The sequence below is a fragment of the Girardinichthys multiradiatus genome, chromosome 9 (assembly GCF_021462225.1).
Source record: "Girardinichthys multiradiatus isolate DD_20200921_A chromosome 9, DD_fGirMul_XY1, whole genome shotgun sequence".
Lineage (NCBI taxonomy): Eukaryota > Metazoa > Chordata > Actinopteri > Cyprinodontiformes > Goodeidae > Girardinichthys > Girardinichthys multiradiatus.
Genome location: NC_061802.1, coordinates 5,795,368 through 5,811,005, shown reverse-complemented (window position 1 = coordinate 5,811,005; position 15,638 = coordinate 5,795,368). Strand labels below are relative to the sequence as shown.

The window sequence follows — 15,638 nt, the reverse complement described above, 5'->3', positions numbered from 1 at the left end:
TGTAGGTGTGTTTCTCTCTTAGATGAAGCCACTAAAGGAGCTACTATGGCCTTTACTTTTTCCTTTTCTTTAACTTAGAAAGTACTCCTGGATCAATGCTTCTGTGTTTTCTGTGTGTATGCTGTCTTCTTAAACCCTGAGTCAGTCATGGCAGATGGCTGCTTATACTGAGCCAGGTTCTACTGAAGGTTTTTTCCTGTTAAAGGGGAGCTTTCCTTTCTGCCGTCGCTACATGCATGCTCAGTATGAGGGATTGCTGCGAAGTCAAGGACACAATGCAGGTGACTGTACACTGTCCAGGAAGAGTGAATGTCAGTGACTCGATGCAATCTGCTGGGTTTCCTGAAATAGAAAACCTTCTAACCAATTTAAAAATTAAACTGAACCTGGCTGCATTGTTTGATAACTAGGGTCAATTTGCAATGTATGTATTTGACCTGGAATTTGTATGATTGGATTTAATTGTCTTTTTTTTTTTTTTGTAAAGTGTCTTGAGATGACATGTTATAAATTGGTGCAGTATAAATAAGTTGAATTCAATTAAAAAACTTCTAATTTTGAAAATTATTGGACTGAATTAAACTGTTAATGAACTGAGAGTCATCAATAAATTGACAGAAAAAAATACTTAAAATGTCACTCTATGTATCATAAATATGTAGAATACGTGAGTTACACTTTTTGAATTGAATTACTGATGGAAATAACTTTTCAATGATATTCTTACTTATTTAGATGCTTATGCACATTTTTAAATAAGACTTCAACGAGCAAATACATTCATGGCTAAAAGAGCAAACTCAAAATGTTATGAAAATAGCCAATATGGAATTGAAGTACAGTAAAATTGCAGTTTAGTGTTGTTGTTTTTTTTTTTTGTATCTTAAAAATACTTTAACCTAAAAGTCTTAGCGTCCTCCGGAATGTTTGCCTGGTTACACCACATGCTGAACTACATCCGGTCGCTCTGCTCATACATCCGTTTTCGGAAGCGGTTTTGCAGCTCTCTACGCTGTTTCAAACCTCCAACATTTTCTTTCACGTCATCGAACTGAGGCCTCCGTGCTGTTACACCGTGTAACCATGCGACTGTTCTTGCTGGTTGTAGTGGCGGCTCTGTCTCTAAGCCCGGCGGCGGTGAGCGGAGCCGACAAGAAGAAGCTCCAGATAGGAATCAAAAAGCGAGTGGACAACTGTCCCATCAAGTCCCGCAAAGGAGACGTGCTGAACATGCACTACACCGGCAAGTTGGAGGACGGCACGGAGTTTGACAGCAGCATTTCCCGGGACAGACCCTTCACCTTCACCCTGGGCACCGGCCAGGTTATCAAAGGCTGGGACCAGGGCCTGCTGGGCATGTGCGAGGGCGAGAAGAGGAAGCTGGTCATCCCCGCCGAGCTGGGCTACGGAGACCGGGGAGCTCCGCCCAAGATTCCTGGAGGGGCGACGCTTATCTTCGAAGTGGAGCTGCTAAGCATCGAAAGGAGGTCGGACCTTTGACGTAGACATGAATGGAAAGGAAAGCTGCATTTGAAGAAGTTTCTGTCCAAGTATGTTTTACGTGTCATTTTATAACGCCTTACAGATGCAACTAACACACGAGGTTTCGGAATTACTGCAGGCTACTAGTGATTTCTAATGGTGATACTTAATACAAGGCAATGCTTCTTCGCAGGAGAATTAAAATATCCCCCAAAATCTAAAATAGATTAGGATACTATCAAAATCAGTGTAATTATCAAATGCATTTATTTTAATATTGGCAAAGTATTTCCTTCGCATCGATAAAATATTTTTACTATTAATATAAATAAAAAGAAAATGTATAAAATATGTAACCATGTTAAGTTGGACCAAGTTTAAATAGGTTTTATGAGATTAAATTTGACCCCAAAGTTGAGTAAATAATAGACAACACAAAATAACACATTTGTATTTTTGTATGCATTTATTTTACCTTAATTAAATTTAATTGTTCAATGCCTTGTTCTGAATAATTAAGTTATGTTTGCAATGTATTTCATTGCTTTTTATCTTGGTATAATTTCTTTTATTTTCAGTATTTACATCTTCAACTTGGTTAATTTCTTTTTTTCTGTTTTTTTTCTTTTACTCAGGTAAACTGGTTTTGGGATTGACTTTTCTTTAGATGGACTGTACCTTGCAATAGTGTTGATTCTCTTTGAACGATTTCCCATCTTTTTCCATATAAACCAGAGATGTCAGTAAATTTTAACGAGATTTTATGTGACAGGGCAACGCGGTGTAAAATTGTGAAGTGCAAAGAAAGGCATAGACGTTTTTTGCCGTTGTAAATGTCTTTGTCAACTTTGCACATCTAAAACTGAAAAATATGCCCATTTGTCTTCTCAGAAAAGTTCAAACTCGTTAAGATCAGACGGAGAGGCTCTGTTAACAATAATTTTGTAGTTTTGCTTCCGATTCCCAGTTGGATTTTCGGTCTTGATTCAGACTGAACTGTTTTGACAATAAGCTTGGATGGAAAGCGTGTTCCCAGGTCCAGACCACTGGAGCAGTTGTTTTCAGCCCTGGGGGGTTCTTCTTCTTCTTCTCCTTCTCCTTGTATTATTTTTGGCAGTTGGCAAATAACGTTATGATGTGCATTACCGCCACCGACTGGTATGGAGTGTGGTTCTTCATGGTTTTAAATCTTATTTACTGTTACAACAATCAAATTCTATTTATTAATTTAGTGCTTTTGAAAAATCTAATTATAATTTGAATATGTTTGCTACCTAAACTTCTTTGCAAAGTATCTCTAAAAATAAAATGTTCTTTAATACTTACAAATTATCTCCTTAAAATTGTTCTTTTTTGTTCATATTTCTGACACTTCAATATTACATGTTCTATTGTTTCCTCCTCTCCACAATAATCACATTTTCCTGTATTATGTTTCTTCAGCCCTGGGGGTTTTACATGTTTCTCCGCTTTAACGCACCCGATTCTTCTTCTTTTCTTTGTTGGCGGATTGCAAAAAGCTTAAAGGTGCATACCGCCACCTACTGTACAATAGTGTGTAGCTCAATGTGTCCCGTCTACTATATTTTTAATTTAATATTATGTAAACCTAAAAACAACGCTTTATTCACACCTGATTCAGTTAATCGGTGTTCAGCAAAAGCCTGTGAATCAGCCATCAATTTAAATCAGGTGTGCTGAGCAGGGAAACATCTAAAACATGTAGGGCAGTGTGCCTTCAGGACCAGGGTTGAAAAATACCACTCTAGACTGAGGATTGGACCTGGGCATCCCTGCTCTTTTGTATCTCTGGTTTTATGTTTGTCAAAGCTCTGCCATAAGAAGCCACAAAAAAGGCTTTGTTTCCACATTGTTTTTTCCCTTCGGGCAACTGTGGCTCAGGTGGTAGGGGTTCATCTTGTAATTGGTGGGCTGCCGATTCGAACCCCTGCTCTGTCTGTCTTAGTCGTCGTGTCCTTGGGCAAGACACTTGACCTGCCTTGCCGTGATGGTGGTCAGAGGGCTTGGTGGCACCGATTGTATGGCAGCCTCGCTTCCATTAGCCTGCCCCAGGGCTGCTGTGGCTACAATGTGGCCTACCACTGTCAGCGTGTGAATGGGTGGATGACTGATTGTAGTGTAAAGGGCTTTGGGGTCTAGCGCTGTACAAGTACAGGCCATTTACCACTCATCTATTCAGGCCAGATTTGTGGAGTGCAGGACTAATAGTTGTGCTGTTGACAGTCCTCCACTTCCACTTCCTCACATAAAATCTCAGTTAAATACATTAAAGTTTGAGATTATAATGTGACAGTATGTGAAAGTTTAAGCAAGAAACACCCTGTATATTTATCTGTGGCTTTACAGTAAGAAATAATCAGAATTGTGTTCAGTTTTGATGGGTGGGTGTTTGATTAATCTTTTTATTGTGCAGTGGGACAGTCAGATCTTCACCTCTGTAGTCAGATCACCAATTAAATCTAGATATTTGCTTCTTTCTTTTGACTGAGTATTTTTTTTTTATCTTTCAGGATCCAAGAATTCCTCCTGCATTAAATGGGAACCACCTGACCTTTTGAAGATGATCAAGAAGATTAAATACAAAACCCGGGAAATGAATCTAAACCCCAACAGAGCCTCTGTTCTCTAGGAGATAATGGACTTAGATTATTATGTGATGCAATAAACGATAGCCAATTCCTGCCAAGCAATAGAACAGCTAACATCCAGCAGCAAAGTCAAGTTATTTCACTGGGTGAACATTGATGCCACACCACTTCATCTGTTTAATTTCTTTGACATCAACCCTTGTTGATTATCATTTCTACATTACTCTTTGACAAATAAGTGACAATAAATCAATCAAAATTGAGGCAGGGGCCACTTATGAATAATTTGGTTTACTTTGTCTGAATTACAATAAAATGTTTGCCTCATTGTTCCCTTTTAACTGTTATTGGTGATTTTGTACAGTTAATATAACACCTAAACAGTTGTGAAAAAAGGTAAAAGGAATCTATAATACATGCCCTAAAATATTCTTGTCATAGTACAACTTTTCACAGTCATTTAGGAGACCAAGAAGAAAATAATTTCAGGTGTCCAGCCACTAATTGTATGAAAAAAATTTGTAAAACAAAATAAATTAAACCTCAGAAATGTCACAAATCCTGCCATTTCTTAAAATGTTTGCGTTAATGTATTTAATCTTGTTTAATATCAACATATATATATATATATATATATATATATATATATATATATATATATATATATATATACAAAAGGATTTGATATAATGAATAAAATATTTTTAAAATAAGAACAGTTATTGGAAGGACATGGTGATAATGTGATTGAGGTGCTGTAGCATGCCATTTTTATTTAATGCATGTATTAAATAGCATAGTTCATGAGCTATGCAGCTTCTAAACTATGCTATATAAATACAATTAATAACACAAGGAGGATAAGGGTGAATTTAGTTTTTCTCCCACTAAGAAAATGACTTGTGGGAAAGGCTGTTTAGATGGTGCATGCTTTTAAAAGTTGAGCTGTACTCTATTTTATATAAATTATTTTGGCTGTAGTGTACGCCAAACCAGACTAGTACCATACCTAAATAAACCACTTACCAGCAGAGGGCGCTGCTTATAATCAGCTTTGGCGGAGCCCTTTAACAGATGCACAGCGTAACCGGAAGTTCTTATCCTGTTCTAAGCTTTGAAAAGCAACGGAGCGCGTAGCTACGATTTCTCAACAATGTCTGCGAAGCTAGACGCTTTGAAGAGCGATTCATACACTGAAATCAGCCAGTACAGAGACCAGCATTTTAAGGTGAGCGAGGAAGAATCGTATTCACGGCAACATGAAGGTTTGTTTCGCTTTAACTGGGCGGAAGTTAGCCAACACGTAAAGCAAACGCCTCAGACTCATTTGTCACAATCAGTGGGTTATCCGGTTAACGCTGAGTTTGACTTGAATTTGTTACACGTATAAGAAAAACGGCGTTGACATATACTTGTTTAAAGGCAATATAATTTTGTTGTGTACGATGATAAATTATGCTAACCCAAATAGTGTATCTCCTTATGATTATAAGCAGCAACAAATTAAAAGCGAATGATATTGTTCTTAATCAGTGTTTCTTCCTACAAGTCGCTCTAGCGGTATTTCAAATGAAGTCATCTCAGTGGAATTGTTAAACGCGAATGGGTTTTGTAAAATCAGTAACGGTACTGTTTTATCCCTCCCTCCTGGATGAATGTAGAGGCTATCCTCTTCAGTTATATCACAAATAACCTCTTTTCTAAAGACCAAAACTCCGTTTGTTTGTTTGTTTTTTACTCCATTGATTAATGGGAGGGAGCCTCAGATCATATTCATGGCGTGGATTTTGACAGTAAATAAACAGTTTTTTTTCTCTTTTTAATAATAAACGATTAACAAATGAATGAAAATGAGTTTAAAATTGTAAGGTCCACCTATGCTTTGATAATAAAACACTAAAGATGTTCACAATTCTAACTCACATTTCACATGGTTTACATTTTGTTTTTTCCAGCTTTAATTTTGCACCTCTTGTGATGGTTTAATGTGCCAAAAAATGAAAAATCTTCTTCATACTTGATTTTGTGGATTGATTAAAAAAAGATTTGTCTATATCTAAAATCAAGAAAATGTCACGTTTTAAGATGTCATATTATTTGCTTGTTTAAATACATTATTAAGCAAAACAATTTACAAATATTGACATTTTCCTTCAGCATGTAGCCAGAAAAGATATCAAATTAAAATACACAAATCACATAGTCAAAATCAACACTTGCATACATGATGCATCTACATTCATACATAAAAAGCACAATTTCTCAATTTGCTCAGTGGAGGAGAAACATTATTTTAGTATACATTTAGTATACCGTTGTTAAAAAAATCTTACAACTTGATTAGTAAAAGATCTTAGATGGAATTTCAAGTCTTAAGCTTTCTTGGGGCAGGTTTTACTCACTTTATTGTACTGCTTCTTATTCATCAGGGGAATCGCTATGAACAGGAAAAGCTGCTGAAGCAGAGCAATACTCTGTATGTTGGGAACCTCTCCTTCTACACCACTGAGGAGCAGGTAAGATCATCAGTTACAATCGGACATTAAAGTTTGAGGGGGAAAAAATCCTCCACCTGTGATGTTTTTATGACAAAAAATGGAAAATTTAAGCTGAAGCTCTGCTGCTTGATTGTCAAACGGTTACCTTTGTGTTTTATATCGCTTTTTGTTAATTTTGTTTCCGCAAAGGTTTATCACTAGCAACTGTTGTCTTGCATGGTATACCTTAGAAATCTATATTTACAGCCAAATTAAAAGTTTATTTTGGATTACTTGAAAACTGAAGTATTTCAGGTCCATTTATATTCAGTCTGTTCTGTAAATAGGTACATGAGTTGTTCTCAAAATGTGGCGATGTCAAGCGCATCGTTATTGGCCTGGATAAAGTCAAGAAGACTGCGTGTGGATTCTGTTTTGTAGAGTATCCTTTTAAGTATGTTTTAAAATACCAAATATACAGGAAAAATAAAGTTACAATGTCCACCATAACTGGTTAGCAACCTTCAGAACAAAGTTTGAAAGACAGAAACCTTAGCTGCTGCTGTATCAGATATTACACGCGGGGAGATGCGGAGAATGCCATGCGCTTTGTTAACGGTACGAGGCTGGATGATCGAATCATCAGGACAGACTGGGATGCCGGCTTTAAGGAGGGCAGACAATACGGCCGTGGCAAATCTGGAGGACAGGTAAGAATAAAGGCTTTAATCAGTTGTGCTCTAATTTTTTTAAGTACATTACCCCTGCAAGAATCAATTATTGTGTTAAAAAAAAAATCCCAGAGCTCTTAGCTGGTTGCAGCGTTGGCATTTTGCAAAGTTCCCTACATTTAACTTGTTGGAACCTATTTATTCAGTTAAACCTAGAATAAAAGGATGTAAAATGCAGTATTTAAGGCTTTGCTGAACTGTGCATGCTCATATGATCTGATATGTCATATTTCTCTATTTTTCTGCCTAAAGCCCATCCCTGCTATGTGTTTCTCCACTATATTTGTCAGTGGCAAGCTGATATTTTGATTCCTTTAGGATCTGCAAGGCATTGCAGGGGATTAAAATATTGACCTTCTAAATTAAGTTTTGTTTTATTTGACTGGCCTGCACGGAGTCTTGACATCTTTAGGATTTATTATTCCTGTGAATCATTAATTTAATATTTAGTTGTATAACCACTGTTTCTGAGAACTGTTTAACATCTGTGTTGCATGGAGTTGACCAGCTTCTGGAACACCTGTGGACAGGTGTTCCAGCCCAGGATGATTTGGCAACTTTCCACAATTCCTCAGATTTACTTGGTTTAGCCTCAAAAACACAAGTTTGCAGTCGGATTAAGATCCAGTGATTGGGCTGGCCACTCCATACCATTGATTTAGCTGGTTTGAAACCAAAATGCTGCTCGCTCAATGGAGTGTTTTGGGGTTTTTGTCTTGTTGAAACACCCATTTCAAGGGCATTTCCTCTTTGGCATAAGGCAACGTGACTTCTTCAAGGATTTTGTTATATTTCTACAGGCCTTGGACATAAAACGAACAGTCTTACTTTCATCAGTCCACAAAATGTTTCTCCATTTATCTTTAGGCCAGTTGATGTGTTCTTTGACAGATTGGATCCACTTCAAAAAATGTCTTTAACATTGGGACTTTGTGGAGGTTTCTTGTCAAAAGATTAGCTTCACACAGGCGTCTTCTAGTTGTCACTGTACCCATCGTTAACTTCAGAGGTTCTTTGGTCACTCTGGAGCTGATCATTGGCTGAGTCTTTGCCATCTGGCTATTCTTCGATCCATTACAATGGTAGTCTCATGTCTTCTTCCACATCTCTCTGGTTTTGCTTTCAATCTTAAAGCATTGAAGATTTTCTACATTTCGTCATACGTTTTCCCCTCTCCAATCAACGTCCTAATCAAAGTACGCTGTCCTCCTGAACAATGTCTGGAATGATTCCGTTTTTTCTGTGGGGTGTCAAAGAGAAATGCATGTAGAACGTGTTGGCGTCATCCTACCTGACAGCTGTTTCTTCACAGAATTAATGACCTCGTTGAATCAAATCCACACTGCCATTATTTTTGAAAATTATTTCCATCAATTATTCAATTAAACAGGTTCAGGATAAATGTTGGTTTTTTATGACACCTGCTGGTAAATTATTTGCCATGTGGTAATGTGATTTCTACCATTAGCATTCATTGATCTGGTTAGTCTAGTTGGACTATTATTTTGAACATGATTTGTATGAACATATACTGTGTAAAAACACACATAACCTTTTTTCGCTCACTTTCTGTTTTTGGTCAGTTAGGAATACAAATTTTACTTCTACTTGAAAGCCTGTGAATGTCTGTCAGTCTGCCCAGAGGTTGACATACATTTCCTAAGGTGGGATTTCCTTACAGGTTGAATTTATTGCTTTTTAACCTGTATGATTTGGATCAAACTTTTTGTGTATCTGTTCACAAGCTTCTCACTATAGTTTGCTTGCATGTTGGCCCATTCTTCCTGAGGGAACAGGTATAACTGAGTTAGGTTTGTAGGTTGCCTTGCTTACACACAACTTTAGAGCTCTGCCCACAAACTTTCTATTTGATTGAGATAGGGGCTTTGTGATGGCCACATTAAAACATTGATGTTGTTCTTCAAGCACTTTTTAACTAATTTGGTGGTATGCTTTGGGTCATTGTCTGTAGTGAAAACTCATTTGTGTTCAAGCTTTAACTTCCTGCCTGATGTCTTGATGTTGCTTCAGTATTTTTACATAATGTTCTGCCATCTATTGTGTGAAGTGTCCCTTTCCTCCCTGCTCCTTGCATGTCACACAACTTGATGCTGCCAAGGAGCCCCCTCCTGTTACGTCACAATTGGCACGGTGTTCTCAGGCTTGCGAGCTTCTCCATTTTCCCTCCAAATGACGGTCATTACGGCCAGGCACAAACTTTTGTTTTAGTAGCCCAAAGGGGTACATCCCAAAAACATTTACGTCTATGTCCCTATGTCTGTTTGCAAACTATAAACTGGCTTTTTATGTTGGCTTTGGAGTATTGGCATCTACCTCTTGAAGCGGCCTTTAAGCTCATGTCATTATCCGCTTCAGCCAGCATCCTCTCAACATCTTTTGCTTTTGTTCTAGACTTAATACACTCATGTCCATCTCTGTGACACAGAGCATGTCTCATTCCTGAGCTGTATTACAGGTCGACATTACTGTGTTGTTTTCGCTTGCATGTAAGTTTTTGAACAGATGAACGTGACACCTTCAGGGATCTAAATAATGTACCCAAAGCTGAACCAGGTTTATAGAGGTCCAAAGTTTCCCTCCTGTGTGTTTGAGGTGTTGCCTTAAAATACATCCACAGGTGTGCCTTCATTTAACGCAAATGTTGTGAATTAACCTGTCATGAGCTTACAAAGCCATGGCTTCATCATATGGGTTTAGCCAAATTGTTCAATCGTGTAGAAATCTTAAGAGTATGTAAACTTCTCAATTTTAAGAAGGTAATGACAGATTCTCTTAAAATGTTGTCTTGTATTATTCTGACATTTAGCCAATAGATATGTTTGTAACCTGACTGAAAGGTTTAGTCTGATTAAGTGTCAAACAGTTTGGAAAATAGATACAGGGGTTGGACAATGAAACTGAAACACCTGGTTTTAGACCACAATAATTTATTAGTATGGTGTAGGGCCTCCTTTTGCGGCCAATACAGCGTCAGTTCGTCTTGGGAATGACGTATACAAGTCCTGCACAGTGGTCAGAGGGATTTTAAGCCATTCTTCTTGCAGGATAGTGGCCAGGTCACTACGTGATACTGATGGAGGAAAACGTTTACTGACTCGCTCCTCCAAAACACCCCAAAGTGGCTCAATAATATTTAGATCTGGTGACTGTGCAGGTCATGGGAGATGTTCAACTTCACTTTCATGTTCATCAAACCAATCTTTCACCAGTCTTGCTGTGCGTATTGGTGCATTGTCATCCTGATACACGGCACCACCTTCAGGATACAATATTTGAACCATTGGATGCACATGGTCCTCAAGAATGGTTCGGTAGTCCTTGGCAGTGACGCGCCCATCTAGCACAAGTATTGGGCCAAGGGAATGCCATGATATGGCAGCCCAAACCATCACTGATCCACCCCCATGCTTCTCTCTGGGCATGCAACAGTCTGGGTGATACGCTTCTTTGGGGCTTCTCCACACCGTAACGCTCCTGGATGTGGGGAAAACAGTAAAGGTGGACTCATCAGAGAACAATACATGTTTCACATTGTCCACAGCCCAAGATTTGCGCTCCTTGCACCATTGAAACCGACGTTTGGCATTGGCATGAGTGACCAAAGGTTTGGCTATAGCAGCCCGGCCGTGTATATTGACCCTGTGGAGCTCCCGACGGACAGTTCTGGTGGAAACAGGAGAGTTGAGGTGCACATTTAATTCTGCCGTGATTTGGGCAGCTGTGGTTTTATGTTTTTTGGATACAATCCGGGTTAGCACCCGAACATCCCTTTCAGACAGCTTCCTCTTGCGTCCACAGTTAATCCTGTTGGATGTGGTTCGTCCTTCTTGGTGGTATGCTGACATTACCCTGGATACCGTGGCTCTTGATACATCACAAAGACTTGCTGTCTTGGTCACAGATGCGCCAGCAAGACGTGCACCAACAATTTGTCCTCTTTTGAACTCTGGTATGTCACCCATAATGTTGGTGCATTTCAATATTTTGAGTAAAACTGTGCTCTTACCCTGCTAATTGAACCTTCACACTCTGCTCTTACTGGTGCAATGTGGAATCAATGAAGACTGACTACCAGGCTGGTCCAATTTAGCCATGAAACCTCCCACACTAAAATGACAGGTGTTTCATTGTCCAACCCTTGTATATAACAGTGTATACCACCTGAGTGCAACTGTTGCCTCTGGCTCTGTTTTCTTTGTTGTGCAGGTGAGGGATGAGTACAGGCAGGACTACGACCCAGCCAGAGGCGGCTACGGTAAGCTGGCTCAGCAGCATCGAAGTACAGAGAGACCCAATTCTTTTTAGATGGAATCCCACCAGCAGTCTGCTTTGACTGCACAAAGCTTCAGTCCTGGACAGATTAATTATTCAGGAAACGACAACATCTTGCAAGACTGCTGATGAAGAAGAGAAAACTTTACAGGTGAAGCATTGGATCAGAACCTGGATATTGACACAGTAAAGGTTGTGCATGGAAAAGAAATAAACGACTCCTACTTTAGCAAAAACATTTTGTTGTCAAATAAAAACAAATTGAAGGAAATGGAAGCCAAGCATATTTTGATTTTATTGTTATTGTTTTAAGTTAGAATCTTGACAAAATGATCTTATCGCTCCTGGTCTAGTTCAGTTATTTTGAAGTGATGGAAAACATGGGTTTGCTTTGGATTGCTTTACCTAAATGATACTTTGTCAGAAATTGTGTACCACATATTGTATCTTTTAATAAAATGTTTTCATAAAGATTTTTTTTTATATATATATATATATATATATAAATGAACTTTTGGTTGCTGAGTTCTCTTAAGTTCATGTTGCTTAAAATATTTGACAGAAAGAGAAACATTTATGTTTAGACTATGTAGCAAATTGAGGAACCCAATCTAAACTACACTTTAATAAACCACCTATAGGCTTGGTAAAAACATTTAAAACTCGATGAAAGGAAAAAATATCCCTGTGTTCAGTTTTCTCTAAAAGAAAATTGTTCTCTCTAGAGTTGAAACTTTGTGGCCTTTTGTTTTTTAGATTATTACCTGCAAACATTTGTTTCCAAGAAATGTTACTGACATAAATATGTAATTTTGGATTTAATGCTCAAGGTAAAAATGCAGAGCCTGAAAGTTTCCACATTTTTGCCTTACATTCAGCTTGAGCTTTATCTAGAAAGTAACAAAATCAACATGGATGCACCTAAAATATTAAAAATGTACAATAAATTGTACCGTTTGGAGTTACACATTAAACAGGATCAATGTATGTGTAAAATTAAGTGTTTACAATTTAAAACCTCCAGGTTTCTGCAGGAGCTGCCATGTAGAGATAATGCAGTAATTTTGGATTTCTGAATGTATATATCTGTGCTCTATTACTGTTTAGGCTTTTAGAAGACAACGTTCAGTTAAGTAAAAAAAATGTTCCTTGCTTTGCTGCTTGGTTTTATCCTCATATTGTTTGAATTGGCATTGCAGTCATCATGCTAGTTAATTGTTTCCATTTTAACAAAATAATGCACAGACCATCAGATTAATACTAATAAAAAGCAACACTAGATGGCAGTAAAGGGATTTTTTTAAATGGAACAACGGGTGAAACTGCAAACACTGGAATTACTATGTGGACTCCGTCTCAATGCGATGAGAAATAAAGCTTTTACTTCCATTAGAGCCTGTTGTTAAAGAGAAAATGATCAATGGGGATTTTAAACAAGTCCTCTTATCTAGCGCTCTAGCTTTCAGAACACTGCTTCAATTAAGCACACAATCTTTATTTAAACTCAGATTTATGGCAATGTTAAAGATAATCACGCTTTGCCATTATTTCCAAACGTTTAATCCTCAGACGTGAAAATACACGAGTTGCAGAGATTTTGAAATGTATTTGGGCTATGTTTGACTCTGCAAATATCTACTCTCCATTCTCAGGCTCTTTCATTACACTACAGGTGGGTTATCACTCTGAACCAGTTCCAGTCTTGGACTCTAAAAGGGATTTAAACCTCTCTTTATTATGACAGATAATTTTCATACAGTCCATAGGAACTCCGTGCTTCTAGCTGGTGTGTGTGTAAATGTTGGTTTTTCCATTTTATGCTTCAGCACAAAACGATGGCGCTCACTGAGCCATAAAACGGGCTCCAGTTCATGTGTTCATTCTAGATTTACACTAGCTATTATTAGTCTGATTAAATATGTTCAGATGGGGGTCAAAGCCAGGTCAAAAATTTGTAAGGTGATATGCAAACAAGGACTGCAGTATGGAGAGGCATACCCCTAAACCCCCTTCTGATGAATCTTGGTAATGAAGCTATGAAAGAAGAGGAACATTCTTCAACACTGTAGAGATCAACCTCTCTAATGTAAGATAATTAATTCTCGATAAGACATATCCTAGCTTTTGTAGATTCTTCTTACACTATTAGTTGTTTTCACATCACCTCAGAGTTCAGTTGAATTGAGCTGGAAGGTGGTGGGGTTATCTGCCTTGTGTAATGCCAAAATGAAATAATTACTGTTTTTTAAAGTTTGTACCAGACTTTTTTTTTTTTTTTTAGCTACCAACTATAATTATTCTTAATCATTCAAGCATAAAAACTTTAGAAACATTTTAGAGATCAACCTAAAACAATTAAAAAATGTTACCACTCTGTGTAGAGAAATGTAAGATACGAGTAGTTTCCAGATCTGCGTAAGTACAGAAGATATTAACATATTTTGAGACAGTCCATCCATCCACCTACAGTACTTGGCTGACTATCCATCTGTTCATCTCATTTTAATTTGATTTGAGGTAGATTTAAACTATTAACAGTCCTCCATCCATTCATCCATCCACTGTCTATACAGGTCCTTCTCAAAATATTAGCATATTGTGATAAAGTTCATTATTTTCCATAATGTCATGATGAAAATTTAACATTCATATATTTTAGATTCATTGCACACTAACTGAAATATTTCAGGTCTTTTATTGTCTTAATACGGATGATTGTGGCATACAGTTCATGAAAACCCAAAATTCCTATCTCACAAAATTAGCATATTTCATCCGACCAATAAAAGAAAAGTGTTTTTAATACAAAAACATCAACCTTCAAATAATCATGTACAGTTATGCACTCAATACTTGGTCGGGAATCCTTTTGCAGAAATGACTGCTTCAATGCGGCGTGGCATGGAGGCAATCAGCCTGTGGCACTGCTGAGGTCTTATGGAGGCCCAGGATGCTTCGATAGCGGCCTTTAGCTCATCCAGAGTGTTGGGTCTTGAGTCTCTCAACGTTCTCTTCACAATATCCCACAGATTCTCTATGGGGTTCAGGTCAGGAGAGTTGGCAGGCCAATTGAGCACAGTGATACCATAGTCAGTAAACCATTTACCAGTGGTTTTGGCACTGTGAGCAGGTGTCAGGTCGTGCTGAAAAATGAAATCTTCATCTCCATAAAGCTTTTCAGCAGATGGAAGCATGAAGTGCTCCAAAATCTCCTGATAGCTAGCTGCATTGACCCTGCCCTTGATAAAACACAGTGGACCAACACCAGCAGCTGACACGGCACCCCAGACCATCACTGACTGTGGGTACTTGACACTGGACTTCTGGCATTTTGGCATTTCCTTCTCCCCAATCTTCCTCCAGACTCTGGCACCTTGATTTCCGAATGACATGCAGAATTTGCTTTCATCCGAAAAAAGTACTTTGGACCACTGAGCAACAGTCCAGTGCTGCTTCTCTGTAGCCCAGGTCAGGCGCTTCTGTCGCTGTTTCTGGTTCAAAAGTGGCTTGACCTGGGGAATGCGGCACCTGTAGCCCATTTCCTGCACACGCCTGTGCACGGTGGCTCTGGATGTTTCTACTCCAGACTCAGTCCACTGCTTCCGCAGGTCCCCCAAGGTCTGGAATCGGCCCTTCTCCACAATCTTCCTCAGGGTCTGGTCACCTTTTCTCGTTGTGCAGCGTTTTCTGCCACACTTTTTCCTTCCCACAGACTTCCCACTGAGGTGCCTTGATACAGCACTCTGGGAACAGCCTATTCGTTCAGAAATTTCTTTCTGTGTCTTACCCTCTTGCTTGAGGGTGTCAATAGTGGCCTTCTGGACAGCAGTCAGGTCGGCAGTCTTACCCATGATTGGGGTTTTGAGTGATGAACCAGGCTGGGAGTTTTAAAGGCCTCAGGAATCTTTTGCAGGTGTTTAAAGTTAACTCGTTGATTCAGATGATTAGGTTCATAGCTCGTTTAGAGACCCTTTTAATGATATGCTAATTTTGTGAGAAAGGAATTTTGGGTTTTCATGAGCTGTATGCCAAAATCATCCGTATTA

The 15,638-nt window shown here is 38.5% G+C and overlaps 2 protein-coding genes across 3 annotated transcripts; both read left to right on the top strand.

Annotated features, from left to right (window-relative positions):
* Positions 1 to 947: 947 nt before the first annotated feature.
* fkbp2 (FKBP prolyl isomerase 2) lies at positions 948 to 4,432 on the top strand. The gene is made up of 2 exons (XM_047374120.1): positions 948 to 1,550; positions 4,014 to 4,432. Exon 1 carries the CDS (start codon positions 1,084 to 1,086, stop codon positions 1,498 to 1,500), a length of 417 nt encoding a protein of 138 aa, XP_047230076.1. The 5' UTR covers positions 948 to 1,083; the 3' UTR covers positions 1,501 to 1,550; positions 4,014 to 4,432.
* A 728-nt stretch (positions 4,433 to 5,160) lies between these two features.
* Positions 5,161 to 12,065, top strand: ncbp2 (nuclear cap binding protein subunit 2). Of its 2 annotated transcripts, none has more exons than XM_047375954.1 (5): positions 5,161 to 5,319; positions 6,521 to 6,607; positions 6,916 to 7,010; positions 7,140 to 7,278; positions 11,527 to 12,065. In XM_047375954.1, exons 1-5 carry the CDS (start codon positions 5,245 to 5,247, stop codon positions 11,623 to 11,625), a joined length of 495 nt encoding a protein of 164 aa, XP_047231910.1. In that variant the 5' UTR covers positions 5,161 to 5,244; the 3' UTR covers positions 11,626 to 12,065. The 2 variants fall into 2 exon arrangements, with proteins under 2 accessions (XP_047231910.1, XP_047231911.1); XM_047375955.1 differs by having other exon boundaries at positions 5,290 to 5,356.
* Positions 12,066 to 15,638: the final 3,573 nt, after the last annotated feature.

Excerpts from the sequence above, each read along its gene's own strand:
- ncbp2 (XM_047375954.1), top strand. The coding sequence starts at position 5,245 with ATGTCTGCGAAGCTAGACGCTTTGAAGAGCGATTCATACACTGAAATC. Across the intron at positions 5,320-6,520 it reads ACAGAGACCAGCATTTTAAG|GGGAATCGCTATGAACAGGA; the intron begins GTGAGCGAGGAA and ends CTTATTCATCAG. Across the intron at positions 7,011-7,139 it reads TGTGGATTCTGTTTTGTAGA|ATATTACACGCGGGGAGATG; the intron begins GTATCCTTTTAA and ends CTGCTGTATCAG.
- fkbp2 (XM_047374120.1), top strand. The coding sequence starts at position 1,084 with ATGCGACTGTTCTTGCTGGTTGTAGTGGCGGCTCTGTCTCTAAGCCCG.